This window comes from Musca domestica, unplaced genomic scaffold, assembly GCF_030504385.1.
Source record: "Musca domestica strain aabys unplaced genomic scaffold, Musca_domestica.polishedcontigs.V.1.1 25, whole genome shotgun sequence".
Classification (NCBI taxonomy): domain Eukaryota; kingdom Metazoa; phylum Arthropoda; class Insecta; order Diptera; family Muscidae; genus Musca; species Musca domestica.
In genome coordinates this window covers 9,964,829-9,983,132 of record NW_026712277.1, presented here as the reverse complement: position 1 = coordinate 9,983,132, position 18,304 = coordinate 9,964,829, and the positions used below count along the sequence as shown (strand labels likewise).

The 18,304-nt window shown below is 32.9% G+C and overlaps 1 protein-coding gene across 2 annotated transcripts; it reads right to left on the bottom strand.

Moving 5' to 3' along the window:
- Positions 1–5,281: 5,281 nt before the first annotated feature.
- On the bottom strand, positions 5,282–17,370 carry LOC101897086 (major facilitator superfamily domain-containing protein 6). 2 transcript variants are annotated; one of them, XM_005177945.4, is made up of 8 exons: positions 17,295–17,370; positions 14,238–14,572; positions 13,980–14,173; positions 13,518–13,587; positions 13,180–13,452; positions 12,851–12,986; positions 9,350–10,525; positions 5,282–9,285 (listed from the first exon to the last, which is right to left on the bottom strand). In XM_005177945.4, exons 2-8 carry the CDS (start codon positions 14,471–14,473, stop codon positions 9,109–9,111), a joined length of 2,262 nt encoding a protein of 753 aa, XP_005178002.1. In that variant the 5' UTR covers positions 14,474–14,572; positions 17,295–17,370; the 3' UTR covers positions 5,282–9,108. The 2 variants fall into 2 exon arrangements, with proteins under 2 accessions (XP_005178002.1, XP_019890433.1); XM_020034874.2 differs by lacking the exon at positions 17,295–17,370 and adding an exon at positions 17,167–17,284.
- Between the last annotated feature and the right edge of the window lie 934 nt (positions 17,371–18,304).

Sequence of the window (18,304 nt, the reverse complement as noted above, 5' to 3'; positions counted from 1 at the left end):
CCTGAGGATCCTTAGAAAAAATCTCTAAAAGTTCTTAGAAAAAATTCTATAAAAATCCATATTTAATGACCTAAGAATCCTTTGAAAAAATCTCCACAACTGTTCTGACAATTCTTAGAAAAAGTTCTTTAAAAATCCACTTTTAATGTCCTGAGGATCCTTAGACAAAAAATCGTTAAAATGTCCTGAGGAAAAAAATTGTAAATGGTTTGAAAAACCTTAGTACAAATTATTTAAAAAACAAAACCTCTAAAAATATTCTTAGAAAATTCTTAAAAATCCACGCTTAATGTCCTGATAATCCTTAGTAAAAAACATCTAAAAATATTCTTAGAAAAATTCTTTAAAAATCTACGTTTAATGTCCTACGTTAATGTCCTAAGGATCCTTCGAAAAAATCTCTAAAACTGCTCTGAGAATTTTTAGAAAAAAGTCTTTAAAAATCCTTTTAATGTCCTAAGGATCTTTCGAAAAAAGAACCTCTAAATCTGTTCGGCGAAATCTTAGAAAAAATCTTTAAGAATCCACTTTTAATGTACTGAGGATCCTTAGAAAAATTTCTTTAAAATGTCCTGGGGAAAAAAATTGTAAAAATTGTAATGTCCTGAGGATCCTTAGAAAAAATTCTTCTGAGAAATCTTAGAAAAATTATTTAAAAAAATACGTTTAATGTCCTGGGGATCCTTAGAAAAAAATCTTAAAAATCCACTTTTTATGTTCTGAGGATCCTTAAAAATCCTTCAAAATCCAAGTTGAATGTCCTGAAGATTCTTAGAAAAATTCTGTAAAACTGGTCTGAGATGGCTTGGAGATCCTTAGAAAAAATCCAAATTAATCCGTTTCAATGACCCGGGAATCCTCAGAAAAATAATTCTTAAAAAATCCACTTTTAATGACTCGAAACTGAAGATCCTTGAAAAAATTTGTTGTAAAACTCTACTTTTAAAGACTTTAGGGTCCTTTGAAATATTAAAAAAACTTAATGTCCTGAGGTCCTCAAAAATAAAGCCTCGAAAAGAAGCCTCTTCATACTACTTAGGGGCATCAAGAAAAAAACTAATTCAAAAATCCGCGATCAATAATCTCAATCCCCTTGGAGAAGGAAACAATTTAGAAAAACTAAGACTATATACTCTGTTTAGACCAAACTTGATTTTTATATTCGAGAGCTATGCGGTCAAACAGAGGGACAGACGACCCTCAAATAATTCAGAAACGAATTTCGTCCTGTGGGTCCTAGGGTCTAAAACTATTATTTCGTTAAATAACACCATAACACTGAAGGCACGAACCTAGCCTGGAATGCTTCGAAACTATTTCAAGGTGGCCCAACCGACAATAAAAAAGATTTTCAAGCCTAAAATTTCTAAAAAAAAAGTAACATATCGGAGGATCCCCATCCTTTCTTGAAAATATTGTATATTTTTTTCAATTTCAAGGCCCTCATGCTGGGCTGAATGTGAGCCTGTTCCACTGTCCATGTTCGATTGGAACACCTACGCACAATAATATTCTTTTCTCTAATACTAAAGGTATACAAAAACCCCTTAAGGGACTTCAATACAAATTGTAGATGTGTGTGCGTGTGTGTATGTATTTACAAATCAACAATCAGTAGTAAAAACAAGAACAACAGCAACAACAATGATGCCATTAAAATAATTCTCATGATGTACCGTAAACATTTGTCAAGAAATAGTATCTCTACTTTTTCATTTCTCTGGCTAAACACGCACACGTTTACGCATACATACGGAGAAGAAAAGAAAGATAAATAGGCATAGATACATACAAACAAACACGCTATGGTGTGTATGTGTACACAGCGTACAGCTGATTTCAATGAATAACAATCAAGGGACACAGTGCACACACACGCACACTTCACCGTGACAGCAACGCACAAAAGTTACTATTACGAATGACTACCACAACAGCAGCAACATCCACACAGATAACGGCAACAATAACAACAATAACTACCAATGCATTGAGAGCCTTACAAAATGATTGAGGGACAAGGCCAGATTTGCATTTTTTTTTTTTTTTGTTGTGTGTCTTCTGTTCGCTCGTAAATGATTGATGTTGGGTGAATGAGTGAGTGAGTGAGACTTGTGTATGTGAGAGTGCCTGTAAGTATGTGTATCTTTGCCAAACTGAGATAGCCGACAACGACATTACAATTGAGAGGCATAAAATTTACATAAATCACACAATAACGGAAGTATGATGCTGGTGGGGGTGGTTGGAGTTAGAGATTTGGAAGTTAACAAATGAATTTTGGGAAAATGAAACTTTAAAGCAAAAAGTTTGCCAGTCAATAACATGTGATTTGGGAGGAATAATAAAAGTTTTTTTTTTTTTAATTACATTTCGGAAATTTGTGGGAATATTAAATGGTACTCGATTTCCTTTGGAAATGAAAATTCTGTTGCCACAAAAATCCCAGGAGTGAAAGGGAGCAAGTTTTTTATGTGTATTAAAAAATAATATGTTAAGTTTACAATTTTACTATATACAGGGGGAGATGAAAAAACTGAAACCAACTTCAGACTGCTGTCATTTGTAAGCCACTCGTCCGACAGCTATTAAAATAATATAAAATTATTAAAAATATGCGTATGAGTAACATGAAATATATGACATTCATCAGTCATACGCTTAGTAGCCGATGTACTGAAAACTTTAGATACTTTAAATATATCACCTAAAATCCAAATACATTATTCCAATAAGATTAAGAGTAATTATTATTTACATTCATCAACTAATTGCTCACACGCACACACAGGGAGAATCCCTCCTCTCATTATAACAAAAAAAGTAAACTCACAATTCACACTTGTCGTGTCTCTTCTGTTTGCCTCTGTCTCTTGACATTGTTAATTAAGTGTCGCTGCATTCGAAAAGATAGTTTTTCCCTCTTGACATTGTTTATATTTTATTTTTCAAAATTTCTTCTTTAAATAATGCTCTTCCCCCCCCCCAAAAATTGAAAAGAAATAAACTAATGTTATTTTTTTTATAGTTTATTAAATTTGTATATCCTAAAACACTATGTGTTGGGGGTATTTTATGTTTGATTGGTCCAAAAAGTTTGAAATACCGTGAAATATTGGCCTTAAACCAGCACTGCTCAAAACCATGAGATAACACATAAGCCCACAAAAGAGAACATTTAAGAAAATTTAATATTCTGTTATTTTTTATATTTAATTTTTTTCTCCGAAAAATGAAGTATAAGGGCAGATATTGTTTCGAATTGGTTACGTATTAAATTAGCAGTAAAAATGGAAAGACATCATTTTCACTTTAAGCGCACGATATTTAAATGTAATTTTCATAGAAACTATTGTACCTAGATACAAAGTTTATTCTGAGATTGGTAGTGAAATTTTGTGTAGAATATTTTTGCTTCTAGTACCTTTCGCCTAGAATGAAGTTTTATGTTACTTTCCAGCGTCAACTTGATCAAAAAAATTAGGGAATATTTTCGGTATTTTGATATGTATTTGGATATGCAATGGAAATGTAAACTTCTTTTCTTTGGTTATCGATAGTGAAATTGGATGAGGAATATTTTTGTCTTTGACGCCATCTTTCTTAAATGATGCTTTGTTGGAGATTTTTACACAAAATCACACAAAGTACGGCTTTAACCTTAAAATTTGTTTTTTTTTTTATATATATTTAAATTCCTGGCGTTTAGGTAAAATATAGACTCTTGACGCCTTCTAGGAGCAATAGTAGAATTTTATGGGGAACAATTTCGTGGAATATTTTGATGTGCTACGATTCCGTTTAAAGGGAGTTTTTAAGCTTTGCTGACTCATTTGAGGGTTAAGATTTTCTACCAAAATAATCCTCGTATTTTTATCTGCAATATTGCCGAAGACACTATAAAATTAAAATGCATGGATTCCGTGGAATCCTAATCCGAAATTTTACAAAAAAAAAGAGTGGAAGAGGAAGGAACTTGCCCCCTCTTTTGACGTTACTTAGCACTGTAAACTTTCAAAACGCCAATGCACGTGGCTTCTTTTATTTGCTCTATTTTCAAAATCTCCGAATTCAAAAATCTACCTGACAGTGTTATTGAAATAAAAGGAGAAAGGAAACGCCTTGTGTAGTAATGCCGTAAACGCCGATTTGTTGATGGTTTATAAAAACTAAGAGAAACTAGTATCATTATTATAAAAAAATAATAAAACATAGGTTTACTTTTTTATGAGTTTTTTATATATTTATTTATTATTTATTAATTTTCTGCGTTTCAAACTCCAATTTCTTTCCAATCTCTTGCCTGTTAAAACCGACCACCGGGCTTGTTGAAATCTGGTTGAACTGGTCGATTGGGTGGCAAAGTGTGTGGCCTCCGGGTTCCAGAAATAGGCCTTTGCGGTCCAAAGGCATTTGCCAGGGGAGACATGATAGCCAAAACAGCCAATGCAACAACAAAAATATAATTGAAAGCTTGCATTACGAATATTAAGAAGTGATGCAGACGAAACGAAAGATGACAGTTAATTGCCAAGAAATCATCGAAACACGAATTTATATAGCTGCTCTTATCTCTTTCACTGAATGTTTGGGGGATTCACTGGCATGTGAATCACTTCCCAATGTGAAGGGGGATTTTTCTATTGAAATATTATTTATGTATGTTTTTATTAAAACAAAAAAAAAAAAAGAAAAGAAAAACTGAGGTCAAATTTGAAAACAAAAAAAAACAAAAATAAAACGTGGGGATAATTTACTCAGCTTTTTAGTTCCAGTAAAAATTATTTTCTCTCTCTAAGGAGAAATGAACAAATAGAATCAGAAACATATTATCTTCGCCTTACCAGGACTCAATTGAAAAATATCGGGAAGTAATTAATACATTGTTTTTGTTTTTTTTTTTTATTGTTAAACATTCAATCAATTAATTTTTAAATCTGGAATATTCCCCCATTGGCTTAACTTCATGTTACTCTCTATTGCAGAGAGCATTTTTGCTGACAAAAACATTGCTCTCTCTAACAAAGAGAAATATAATGTTAAGCCAATGGGGGTATTATACAGACTTAAGGACTCATTTATTTTTCTTTTTTTTTCAGATATTCCCATAGAAAGTCTTCAGATCCATTTTTTTCTTTTGTCCCCTAAGAAGTCTCTTCTCAACTGTTTTGATATAAATTAAAACACCATTATTATTTTGTTAATTATATTTTGTTTGTAATTAATAACTATATTTTTGTTGTTTAATAAACATTTAAAGTTGTTTTTTTTTTTAATTTATTTTTGGTTTGTTTGTTATTCATACTTTCCGTCTTCATTATTTTAATTTTGTTTTTAAATATATCATTTGTTTTCGCATTTATATGTTGTTGTTTTTGTTGTATATTAGATTAGTTTTCATATCTGTTCTTGTTTCTTTAGTATGTATATATAATTAAATGTAAATAATATCAATTTGTTGCTAGATTAATCAATGATATATTACTTTTTTTGGTATATTTTGACGTTTTTTGGTTAACACTTTCTCCGTAAACATAAAACCATTATTTTAAGATAGAACAATTATAATGAAAATAATACTAAAAAAATTATTAAACTAATTTTACATTTGGTAGAGTTTTTTCGGATATTTTCTCGCTTTAAATAAAGCCATTTTTATGGGGAAAACAAACAAAAGAAACCCTTTTTTTTGATAGTTACTTTTTTGCCATTTACAATTTTAGTTTTTTTTTTTATTTTTAAACTTTCTATATGAACTTCGTTTGTTTTCTTATTTGTTATTTTTTATTTAAAACATATAATTTATGTATAATAATACAATAGTTTTGTTAAGTTATGTTTTTTTGTTTTAATTTATTTATTTTTTTTTTTTTGTTTAGATAATGTAAACATTTAAAATATTTGATTACTATGAGGCGGATTTTCATAATATCAATTTGTTTCCTTTTACGTCCAATGCTTGGCGCTGACTCTTTATAACACATTTCGCAGATCTCATTTTCTCTTTCGTTTGACTCTCTTTGGGTTTTCTAATACTCCTATAATACCGTCTCTCCTCATCTTGAAGCCAATATCATTGTTTCCAAACTCTTTCATTATAACAGATTAGAGAGAGTGTGTTTTGTTTGTTTCTTTGTTTTGTTTTTAGGAGAGCTTATTACAGACACATACATACAAACATTTACTGTTACATAGTATATATGCGTATGTGTTTCTTGTAGTTAAGGTATTTTTTATCTTTGGTTTTGTTTAATCAATGAGTGATATATTTATTCAATTATCTGTAGGTATGTATGTATGCGTTTATGTTTTTTTGTATATCTATACTTTTTGTTTGTATGTATGAATATATATTTAATATGTATATGTATATAATGTATGTATATATTTTATATATATATGATATAATGATGATTTATTAGGAGTATAAATAGAATATCTTAGAAGGTACAATACTAAGGTATGTGGTATGTATGGGGTATGCATTTTATAAATGTTTGCATTGTGAGCGTGAATGCTGATATATGTAGGTGTGAGTATATGAACATCCTTTGTAATGTAGGTGAGATGAGAATAAATGATAGCATAAGAGATTGCTGATTGTGTGTATTTTAAATATCTCTCTTTGCCGCGCTTATTGATTAGCAACATATTCTAAAAATAAAACAGAACTAAAGAGAGTGCCTTGTCTATTTCTCATATATTTGGAAGAGTGGTTAAGAGTAGAGGGAACTAAAAGGGATATTTTATATTAAAAATATATTCATAATGAGCGGGAAATTGTAAAGTGGACTCTTTAAAAAAATATATTTTAGAAAATTAATCAGAGCTGAGCAAAATCGTACAATAAAGGGAAGAAATGGACCGATCTCTACCATCTTTATATTGTGTTGATAGAAATATTGACATGTGCCAAGTCTGAATGGAATCGAATGTTAATTTCGCGTTTTATGAGCTTCATGGAATTTCAAAATTTTGACCCTTTGTGGGAGAGGTACCAAAAGGACTGGACCGATGTATTCCATCTTCACAGCAGATGTTGTTTTTGTAGAAATAATGGAATGAGTGAAATATGAAGAGAACCTGATGCTTATTTTGGATTTTATAATCGTTTTGGTTATTTTAAACTTTGACGCTTTATGGGGGAGGTACCGAAAGGAATGGACCGATCTCTACCATCTTTATAACAGATCTTCTATTGATAGAAATATTGAAACGTGCCAAGTCTGAATGGAATCGGATGTTAATTTCGTGTTTTATGAACTTCATAAATATTCAAAATGTTGACCCTTTGTGGGGGGTGTACCAGCCGGAGTGGACTGATATATGTCATCATCCCACCAGACCTTGGATTAATAAAAATATTGTAATGTGTGTAATTTAAACATAATCGGACAATTGCATCACATTTTCTTAAAGTTATAATTATTCAAAATTTTGACCCTCTGTGGGAGAGGTACTTGATGGAGTGGACCGATATTGTCAATTTTCGCACCTGACAAAAATCTAATAACCTTTCTCTTTCTTTACAGTAATTTTTTTTTTTTTTTTGAAAATTTCGAAATGGGTGAAAATAATATTACGATGTACCAAGTTCTAGTTCCTTCGAGATCGACTCCAAATATCCTAAAACGAATTTGGTCCAAAGAGACCTAGGGTCTAAAACCGTTATATTAATGAGGCACGCTTTGACCGTATCAAATGATATAAACCCCTCTAGCCATATGGCAGAGAGTATAAAAAGACCTAGGGTCCAAAACCGTCATTCCGAAGAGGCCCGTTTATATACTCTCTCTAGCCATATGGCTGAAGGTATAAAAATACAGTTTCAATAAAAGTAAAGTAAAAATGTATTTTTTTTTTATAAAACAATGCTGACTTAAAAAAATAAATATACTATAAGAAATTTGTTTGAAATAAATTTTGAAATAATTTAATTTCTAGAGTAAATAAAAATGATTTTGGGTTAAGAGATCTATAAGAGATTATAAAATTTGAGAATTGTAAGATAAACTAAAGAGTCCCCTCTCTTAACCACTCTCAGTTGCTGCTATTTTCTCATTAATTATCTAAGTTATGTGTGTGTGTTATTTTCTCATTTCCTATTGGTGTTGTGTGTTTGTGTAATATTCTCCTGTGTAAACTTATGGACCGTTTTATTATTTTGTTTCTTGTAGTTTTGTTTTTTTGGTTTAAAAAAATACATTTATATTAAAAATAGTTTATACATTTATAAAGTATATATGTATATGAGTTTTGTTTTTTTTTTTTTCATTTGGTTTTTTTGGTTCCATGGATCTTGTGATTTTGTGGTGTTCATTGCATTTTAATGCTCTTATCTTCTATTTGCTGTGACATTGCAAAAGAACACAAATCAACGAAAAATATATTTTTATCAAAAGTCATTGTTAAACTGATTCCAAAAACAAAAACTTATCTCTTTATCATTACAATTTGCTAGCAACTAATAAATAAATAATCACAAAAATAATTATGTAAATAATACCAAAAATAAGTTGAATATTTTTTAGGCCAATTTTTACGATATGTTTCTGTTAGTTTTCTTTCGTTTTTCATCATTTCATTTATATTTTAGTTTAAATTTCTTTCATTCTTCCTTGTGAAGCTGAAATTTGCTATAAAAATTTCGTTACAACGCTGACTTAGCTTCTTGCCGGTTTGTTTGTTTGTTTGCCTGTACATAAGGTATATAAGTGATTGTATATAGAGTAGTGGAATATATAAGTGTATATTAGGTTTGCATTGCAGTTGTAACAACTAGTGGGTCATATATAATATATATAGGAAATCATTGCTTAAAGAACAAAGTTGGTTTTTTCTGCTCAAATATCAGATGAGAAGAAGAAGAACTTCTTCCCCGGTAAATTTTTAGTTTAACACAGTATTTTTTGTTTTTTTTTTTAATAATAATAAGCTATTATAAACAATTTGTTTTTTGTACTGGATTGTAAGATAATCTGTTTGCAGAACTTTTGCATTAACTTCTCTATGAACATTCTCTCGAAAAACAAAGCCAACTAATCAACAAAATTAAATAGTAAATTGGATGGGTAATGATGCGATGCAGGTCATGATGGCTTAGCGGCCTTATTGTGTGCCAAATGGGTTGCCACCGGGTATATCCAAGTTGCCGCCGGTGGTCTGATACGTGCCATAGGCTGTGCCATTGGGATTCATTTCGTTGAGACGAGTATTGGAGAGGGCACGAGGTATGGGATTGCTGGGTACGCCATGCGGAGCCAAATGGGAAGTTTCTTCGGCCACCTGAAAATGAAAAAAATATAAAGATTAAATAATTTTACATAAAAAAATGTTGCTTTTTTCTCACCTGACGTGGATCCTCGGTTGCTGGAATTTCGGAAATGAAACCTTCCTCCTTGCGGTAGAAATTCACAAAGATAAAGAAACCCAACACAAAGAGACAGCAAATGCCATACCAGCGGAATGTGGCCGTGGTACCATAGTAAGTCACAAACATACCCCCGATAATGGCACCACATCCCCGACCCAGACCATGATGTATGCCCTGCAAAACGCCCTGTGATGATCCCCTCAAATGTTTCGGTGTATTATGGGCAATATATGAACACGAGGCGGCCCACACCGCTGCATGTGTAATACCCTGCATCAACTCGAACGGCAATACCATCCAGGGATTGGAAATATACGAAATATACAGGAAACGTATCACATTGCCCATCAGGCCCAGACACAATACCTTAACATGGCCAATCTGGGTTATCAAACGGAAACTAAAGAAATAGGCAAATATTTCCGATACATGATTGATGACCGATGCCACACCGAACAGGGTGGGAGAGCCGCCGAAATCCTGCAGATGCCAAAACAGAAAGGTGAATATCAAACCAATGCCAAAGCCCATGAACCAGGCCACGAACAGGAACGAGGCTGTCTTCAAATCTTTGATGTGGGTCAAAACGGTCATCCATTCCGGCATTTCTTTGTTGGTTTGAGCAAATATTTTCGACTCAGCACCCATGGATGGGGTGGGACCCACGGCACCTGTTGTCCCCGTGGTAACACCACTGCTACCTCCTCCCACTGCCAAGGAAGGCAGATTCAATTGGGCCGCCAACTGATTCATAGACTCCTCTTCCGCCTTTTTATTTGGATCAATGACATTCTCCTGGACCTGAGGTTCCAATTCTATGGGATCATATTTGAATGTGATTTTCGTGGCCGAAATAATGGCACAGGTCATGAGCACGGTGAAAATGGCAAAGCATACATTATAGTTCTTTTCCATGTGGCCAGCACCGCAGGGATGATGAGAAAATGAGGTGGAGTGGTCCAAAACAATGCCCACAATAAACATGGAAATACCCCAACCCAGAGAGCCGAACATACGTTGATGGCCATATTTATCGGAATCCTCACCCAGCAGTGTAATGACAGCCGAATCGGCGAGAGTAATGGCCGGAGCACTGAAGAATTCGCCAATCAAAATGACCAGCAGTAAGAGGAAGAAAGCTTTTTGGATATCCTGTAAATAAAAAAAGAAAAATCAATTATTAGAAATAAACCATCAAAATAAATTATGGAGATCATGGGTGTTCAAAAATATGAGAAAAAGAGAGAGAGAGCGAGTCTATTTGAGAGTAATGTCCCCATGTTAACACAAAATATAATTATAGGAAAACATCCAGCAGGTTAAGAAAGTAGAGCTAAAAATAGAGTAGTGATATATAGAAGTTTTTGAAACCGCCCATGGCCCTATGGGCTAGGTAACTGTATTAATTGAAAATAAAAATAAAAAAATGAAGACACGTATATAGGTGTATTGAAAGTTTGACTCGCAAGGTAATCTGAATAGAGAGGGAAATTCTCCCATCTTGTATTTTTTAGGTTAGGATATTTTGAAACCCCTGTATTTTAGGTATATGGTGTCTTCGACAATATTACAGACAACACTATTAGGATTATTTTGGTCAAGAAAATTAACCCTCAAGCGGGTCATCAAAGGGGTCTTTTTGGTCGTTTTTTAAAAATATGGTTAAATACTCCTTTTAAACGGGATCGCAGGAAGTCAAAAGTATTCAACAAAATCATTTGTCCTAAAATTCTACTATGGCTCCCAGATATCCTCAAAAGTCTTATTCTTACCTAAACGCTAGGAATTCATAAGTATTAAAAACTCATTTTAGGGTTAAAACCGTACTTTATGCGATTTTATGTTAAATTCTCCTAACGAGCATCATTTTAGAAGGAAAATTTCAAAGACAAAACTATTCCTCATCAAATTTCACTGTAAGTCACCAAGAAATCTCTATTTCTATTGTATATCAAGAAAATATTTGTTTCAAAGTTGCCAAATAGACTCAAAAATATTTGCCAATTTTTTTATGATTTTTTTCTTGGTATTTTTTTGAATTGATGGCTGAAAGTGAAACAAAATTAGATTTTAGATAGAAGGTATCCAAAGAAGAAATATTCTACACAATATTTCACTATAAGTCTTAGAATAAACTATATTCCTAGCTATTATGGTTTTTAAGGAAATTACATTCGAAATTTTGTATATTACAAGTGAAAATTACATGACTACGTTTTTGACCATTAATTATGTGAGTTTCCAATCTGAGTCAAAATCCCCCTTTATACATAAATTTTGGTGGAAACGATCAAAGAGAGTTATATTCTCCATTAAATTTCACCATGAGTCTCCAAAGAGAAGAAATCTCTATGTCTATTATATATCAAGAAAATACTTGCATCAAAGTTGTTAAATAGACGCAAAAATATTTCCTAATTTGTCTTAACAGTTTTGACGCAAAATTACATTTTAGATAGAAAGTACCAAAAGAAGAAATATTCTGCACAATATTTCAATATAAGTCTTAGAATAAACTATATTCCTAGCTATTATGGTTTTTAAGAAAATTACATTCGAAATTTTGTATATTACAAGTGAAAATTACATGACTACGTTTTTGACCGTTAATTGTGTGAGTTTCCAATCTGAGTCAAAATCTCCCTTTATACTTAACTTGTTGTGGAAACTTTCAAAGAGAGATATATTCTCCATTAGATTTCACTGTGAGACTTCAAAGAGAAGAAATCGATATTTCTATTATATATCAAAAAATAATTTGCTTTAATGTTGTTAAATAAACACGAATATATTTCCTATTTTTCACCAGTTTTTTTTTTCACGGCCCCTTTTAGAATTTGTGCATGAAAGTAACATAAAATTTTGTTTTATGTAGAAAGTGTCAAAAGAAGAAATATTCTACATAAAATTTCACTATAAGTCTCAACATAAACTTTATTTCTAGCTATAATGGTATTCAAGAAAATTAGATTCGACAATACAAGTAAAAATATTATGTGTTTACATTTTCACAGCCAATTGAATACGTCTCAATTCTAAGTCAAAAATCTCCCTTATTACTAAATTTTTTGGAGAAAGTCTCAAAGGAAGAATATTCTACATCAAATTTCAGTATAAGTGTCTGAACAAAAGAAATTGCTATACTTGATGTGTAATGGTAAAAATAGCATCGAAATGGCTTATAAAAAAAACTTTTTTTCCGAAAAATTCAGAACTTTTTCCAGATTTGATACAAATTTTCTTATAATTTCATTATCAAATAATCGGTCTAGTATGGGCAAAATTCTAGCGGTTTCTATACTCGGTTTGTACATAAAAATCTCAAAAGAGTTTCGGGTTCTCATGCCGAACCGGTTTAAGTCTACCACAATTATTCATTTTGTAAATATTTTTCAAGTATTTTGTCTTGAATTTCTATGAATCTCTTGTGACCCTCTCTCTCTCTCCAGTGAAATGACCAACGTTTGACCAACTTACCGGTGTCTTATAAACCATACTAGAGAAAATCGGTGTTACATAGTCACTATGCTCCTTGGCATCATAGTTGCTTACAAAACGTATATGGACGGGTGAAATGCCAGCATCAATTCGTGGGAATATGGAACGTTTGCGCCTGGAAAAATTAGAGAAAAAGTTATGTTATTAAAAATAACCTAGAACCTGTATATTTATGATGAATTCAAGAGAAAAACACAATTCCAAATGTGAATTTAAATGTCAAACAAAAGAAGCCTAAAATTAGGAAAAAGTTATTTGGAATGGAGTTTTTCTCTCACATTCTCTGAATATAACCCCATCTCCCTCACCTTGAATGTGTTTCCTCCAGGGCATCTGGTGTTGGCTTGGTCAGAGCTCCCACAATGGCCGATTCATTGTCGAATGTCTCAACACTGTCACCTTGCAGGTCGGCCATATTAAATGCTGAGAGATCTCGTTTTGATCTTGTATAGGTTAGAACAAAACCGGTGGCATTACGTTCTATACATTTAACCGGTTCTGGTTTGATAAAGCTCAAGGGAATCGTAAACAATATCCAGCAAGCCAATGATCCCAACAATAACTTTTTACCCTGGCGGCATCTGGAAGAGCAAATTTATAATAATATTAATAAGGTTTGGTCCAAATATTGCAATACAATACTTACCTGTCGGCATAGGATCCCCAAAATGGTGCCGACAAAAATTCCACAAATGGACGCATACCAATTAATATACCTGAAAAATATTAAAGGACATTCAGATCATTAAGCTCGCCTCGAAAGAGAAATAAACAAAAAAAAAAATCATAAATATGTAATATTCGCCTTAACAAGCAAAAAATTAGGACATTACAAATGTTTACTAAGAAAATGTAAGGTTATGAGCGATCATTGTTTGCCATAACCCAATTCCAATCTTAGGGGGTGTTAAATAAAAATTCCATCACATAGGCATTTGTGAGACTCTGATTTTTTTGTGAGAAACCGTTGCATTTTTCGGTATGGTGAAGAGACACTATTTCTCGCTCTCTCCCAACAACTCAAAAATTTCCTAAATAAAACATTCCACACTCTGTCACAAGAAGTGACTTTTCAATTAAAGATAATTTTTATGACCCAAATACTCACCACACTGTCCCGGATTCATGCCCATTTGTTTAAAATAAACACCCATCAGAGGGAAAAGCGAACCAAAGGCAGCATAAAAGAAAAAGTAAAAACTTTTCACCGGGATCAATTCGTGTTCCGTTGGACCGAACAGCATTTCCACAACATCAGCATGGCTGCGAATTTTATTGGTGGCTTCCTTGGGTTCGGGATAGCTAAGGGAACATAAAAACATATTTTAAATAAGTTTTTTTCTCCAATTGCGAAACAAAAACTTACAGATTAGGATCTACTTCTCCCTCGGCCTCAATATCCACCCTTGGTCTGGCAGCCACACCATAGGGCTGTTGTGGTATAGCTCCCCCGGCCGCACTCTGGCCATAGCCACCGCTTTGATCATAACCTCCACCACCATAATCACCAAATGCTGGCTGCTGCTGTTGTTCGTAACCACCGCCTCCCCCTAGGCCAGCAGGATTACCAAATGGGTTTGCACCGCCTCCATATTGATCCATTGTGGATTTTGTTTTCCTTGTTTTTTTTTTCTTAAACCAAGTCCACCAGACGTCGTTTAGTCACAAACAGAGATAGCCGACGACAGCCTTACAAGTTCACTGAAAATAGAAGAGTTATTAGAAGGAAAGTAGTTAATGAAAAGAGAAAAAAAAATTCGAGGTTAATTAAAGGTTTTTAAAAATTGTGTTTCAATACCTAAAATTGGTCCATAAAAATATATCAGAGTAGTAAAGCAATAATCAGATTTTTATTTATTTGCAACAATTGACGGTTTTGAGATGGGATTTAAAATTAATGGTGGAATTCTCTAACTCATTTTTTGAGTTACCGACAAAAGTCGATAACATTAAAACGCTTCTAATTTCGGTAGTTAACCACAATTGTCGGTAAGGTAGCAACTCTCGAAGAGAGTATTCGATTTAATCCAAATTTGGTACATAGTAATATTATTATCAAACTTAGATCGAGTTCGGAGATGGGCAATACCGGTCCACTCCTTCTGGTACCTTCTCCACAAAATGTCGTAATTTCAAAGAAAATATTTTGTTGCACAGAGAGGGAAAAATAATCCGATTTTGCTCCAACTATGCAAATCCTAATATTTTTATCATTGCTAGGTCTGGTGCGAAAATGGACAATATCGATTCACTCAATCAAGTACCTCCCCCACAAAGGGTCAATATTTTGATTAATTATAGCTCTTATAAAATGTGATGTAAGAGTCCGATTGTCTTCACATTACACACATCATAACATTTTTATTAACCCAAGGTCTGGTGTGAAGATGGAATATATCGGTCCACTTCTTCTGGTACCTCCCCCACAAAGGGCCAAAATTTTGAACATCTATGTAGCTTCTAGGACGCGAAACTAACATCCGTTTTCATTCAGACCTGGCAAATCTCAATATTTCTATCAACACAAGATCTGTTATAAAGATGGTAGGGATCGGACCATTTCTTCTGGTATCTCCCCCACAAAGGGTTAAAATTTTGAATAACAAAAGTGATCCTAAAATCCGAAATAAGATCTCGGTTCTCTTCATATTTCACACATCCCATTATTTCTACTAACACAAGATCTGCTGTGAAGATGAGATAAATCGGTTCACTCCTTCTGGTACCTCCCCCACAAAGAGCCAAAATGTTGAATACCCATGCAACTCATAAAACGTGAAATACACATCCGATTCCATTCAAACTTGGCCAATCTCAATATTTCTATCTACATAAGATTTTTTATAAAAATGTTAGAAATCGAACCATTTCTTCTGGGAGCTCCCCCACAAAGGGTCAAAATTTTAAATAATTATGAGTCTTATAAATTGTGATCAAAGTGTCCGATTGTCTTCAAATTACACACATCACAATATTTTTATTAACCCATGGTCTGGCGTACAGATGGAATATATCGGTCTGAATATCGGTACCGAATTTTGTCGATAACTCATAAAATAAGTAAAAAAATCCCCCACAGGTCTAGGCCTAATTATTATGCAAAAGTGTTGTAAAACTGTTATTTTATTCTATTAAAATACAACCCTGATGCCATGCCGGTTTTCTATCAGAGTTAAAGTACAGAATTCTAAAGGATTTTAAATTCACTAGAAATATTTTCCTCAATAATTTTTCTGACTGAAAAATCCATTTCACGGGCACTTAAGCACAGAAGCTTAAGAAGCTAGTCTAATGAAGTCTCATCATTCTAAGAGAATTGGAACAAACATTTTTTTTAAAGAATTAAAAAAAAACAAGTGTTTATTTATTGGCTTCAAAAGTTCTCTTCTCAGAAAGAAAACATTAAAAAAACATAACAGCCCACATAATCTAAATTTTTCAAACATTCTTGAGAGTATTACGAAATAAATTCGAAAATTTCATATCATTACAGTTAACTGTTAATAAATCACTTGATCCAATAACAATAGATATGTGACACACATACGCATCTTTGGCGATGCTCAACTGATGGCGTCACACTTTCTGCCTACATATTTGCCAACATTCCAAAACAAACACAGCAAGGACATGTGTCCCTTTCCACAAAAATTGCACAACCAGATCAACTCAGAAAGAGCAAATTAATGGCGGCACTTATATTAATATTACCACTCAAAAGAAAAAAAAAAAAACAATTTCCAGACTCTGCTAAATTGTTTACCAAACATTAGCATTGGCATTTAAAGCTTAATTTTTATATAATCCGCCAATGACCCACTCTTTCCCCACAGTGTCTGTCACCTTTGCTTAGGGTTTGTTTTCGTTTCTTGTTTTTTCGTTTTTTTTCGTGCCATGTTGTTGCCTTGCACTTGTCAAATGTTGCGCTAGTTGGCGTTTTGGCTGGCCAACTGTCAAAAAAAAATTTATATAGATTTTTTGTAGGTATACTCAGTTCAGGTTTTCATATGAAAAAACCCTCTCAAACACATGGAATAATCTGCTTAGTTTGCAATTTTTTTCACGCCAACCATTTCAAGGTTATCGAAATAAATTTTGCTGGAATTGAAATTAAATTCTTTTACAAAGTCTGTTCCTCGTCACACAATTCATTTGTAATACAATATTCCAATCTCACTTGCAGGCAGGCATTGAAAAATTCACTGAACCAAAGGAATGTTGTAATTTTCTGTACACTTTGCCAGTTGTTGGGGTTTTCCAACTAAGTTTTCTTCTCAATTTCACACCATTATTACCTTTTCTATTATTTTTAATCTGAATTTCTTTTAAAAGTCATTGATATAATTTATTAAAACATATTTTTTCTTAATTTTTTTCTCTTTTATTTGTTGAAAAAAATTCTAACTATTTCTATCGATTTTACCCGTGATTGCTCTGTTTGTGTTGTACGCTTACTGTAAGGCCAGACTAAATCCTATGCTGCTCTGTTAGCTTTTCTTTTGCCTTAAACAACGTTTGATTTTCCTATTTAGGAGAGCTTAAAAGCTCTCTTCAACTCATATTCCTCATTTCCTTTTCGGACTTAGTAAATGCTAGACATAACAAAAACATCCCTTCCAATTACCTGTCATTTTGCATTTGTGTGAGTTTTGTCTGTTAAATAGCAGCACCTGTTAATGGGTATCAGGAGAAGAGAGTGAATATGTGTGTGAGAGAGAGAGAGACTTAGTGTTTGAGATGATTTAAGTGGCGGAAGTGTATTTTGAAATGAATGTAAGGCACTGAAATAATCGGAGACAGGAAAAAACATTCTAAAAAAGGAATTAGATTAAAAAATAAACAACATCGAAATTAGTTTGGCCTGGAGAGTTAAACACTCAACGTATTTCGTAGAATTTATCATCCGTCTTTATTGTTGTTTTCAAATCTAAAAGTCCAAAGACACACAAATGCCTAAAAACCGGAAAATAAACTTTTTAAATATTCAAAATAGTCTAAGAACAAAGGACCTCAATAATCAATGAAGCTCTACATCATTATTCGTAAATCGACTCAATATGAAATGGTGTGATTTCCACAGATAATGTGATAAGAAATCTCCCATTTAATAGCCTAAATCTATAAAAACAGTTAAATCTAGTCCAGCATGCAACAAAACAAGATAAGAAGTATTAGTCGGTTTTGCCGACTTATGTATACCCTCAGCCAATGCTCGATTATTTAAATATATTTTGATTTCTGCTATGATTATTCAAATTATTGCCCCTCTATGGAGTAGGTTCCGAAGGAATGAACCAATATTGTCCATTTCGTATCGGACCTCAATAAATTTGATATAAATATTGTGACGTGCCAGCTTTAGACTATATCGACTACTTCCTTCACTTAATGGTCCGATCTCTACCATCTTTACAACATATCTTGTGTTGATAG

What these genes read in the sequence shown, in the direction of transcription:
- LOC101897086 (XM_005177945.4), bottom strand. Translation starts at nt 14,473, where the DNA reads ATGGATCAATATGGAGGCGGTGCAAACCCATTTGGTAATCCTGCTGGC. An exon ending in CTGGAGGAAACACATTCAAG is followed by an intron (nt 12,987 to 13,179) that starts GTGAGGGAGATG and finishes TAATTTTTCCAG; the next exon opens with GCGCAAACGTTCCATATTCC. An exon ending in GTATGGTTTATAAGACACCG is followed by an intron (nt 10,526 to 12,850) that starts GTAAGTTGGTCA and finishes TTTTATTTACAG; the next exon opens with GATATCCAAAAAGCTTTCTT.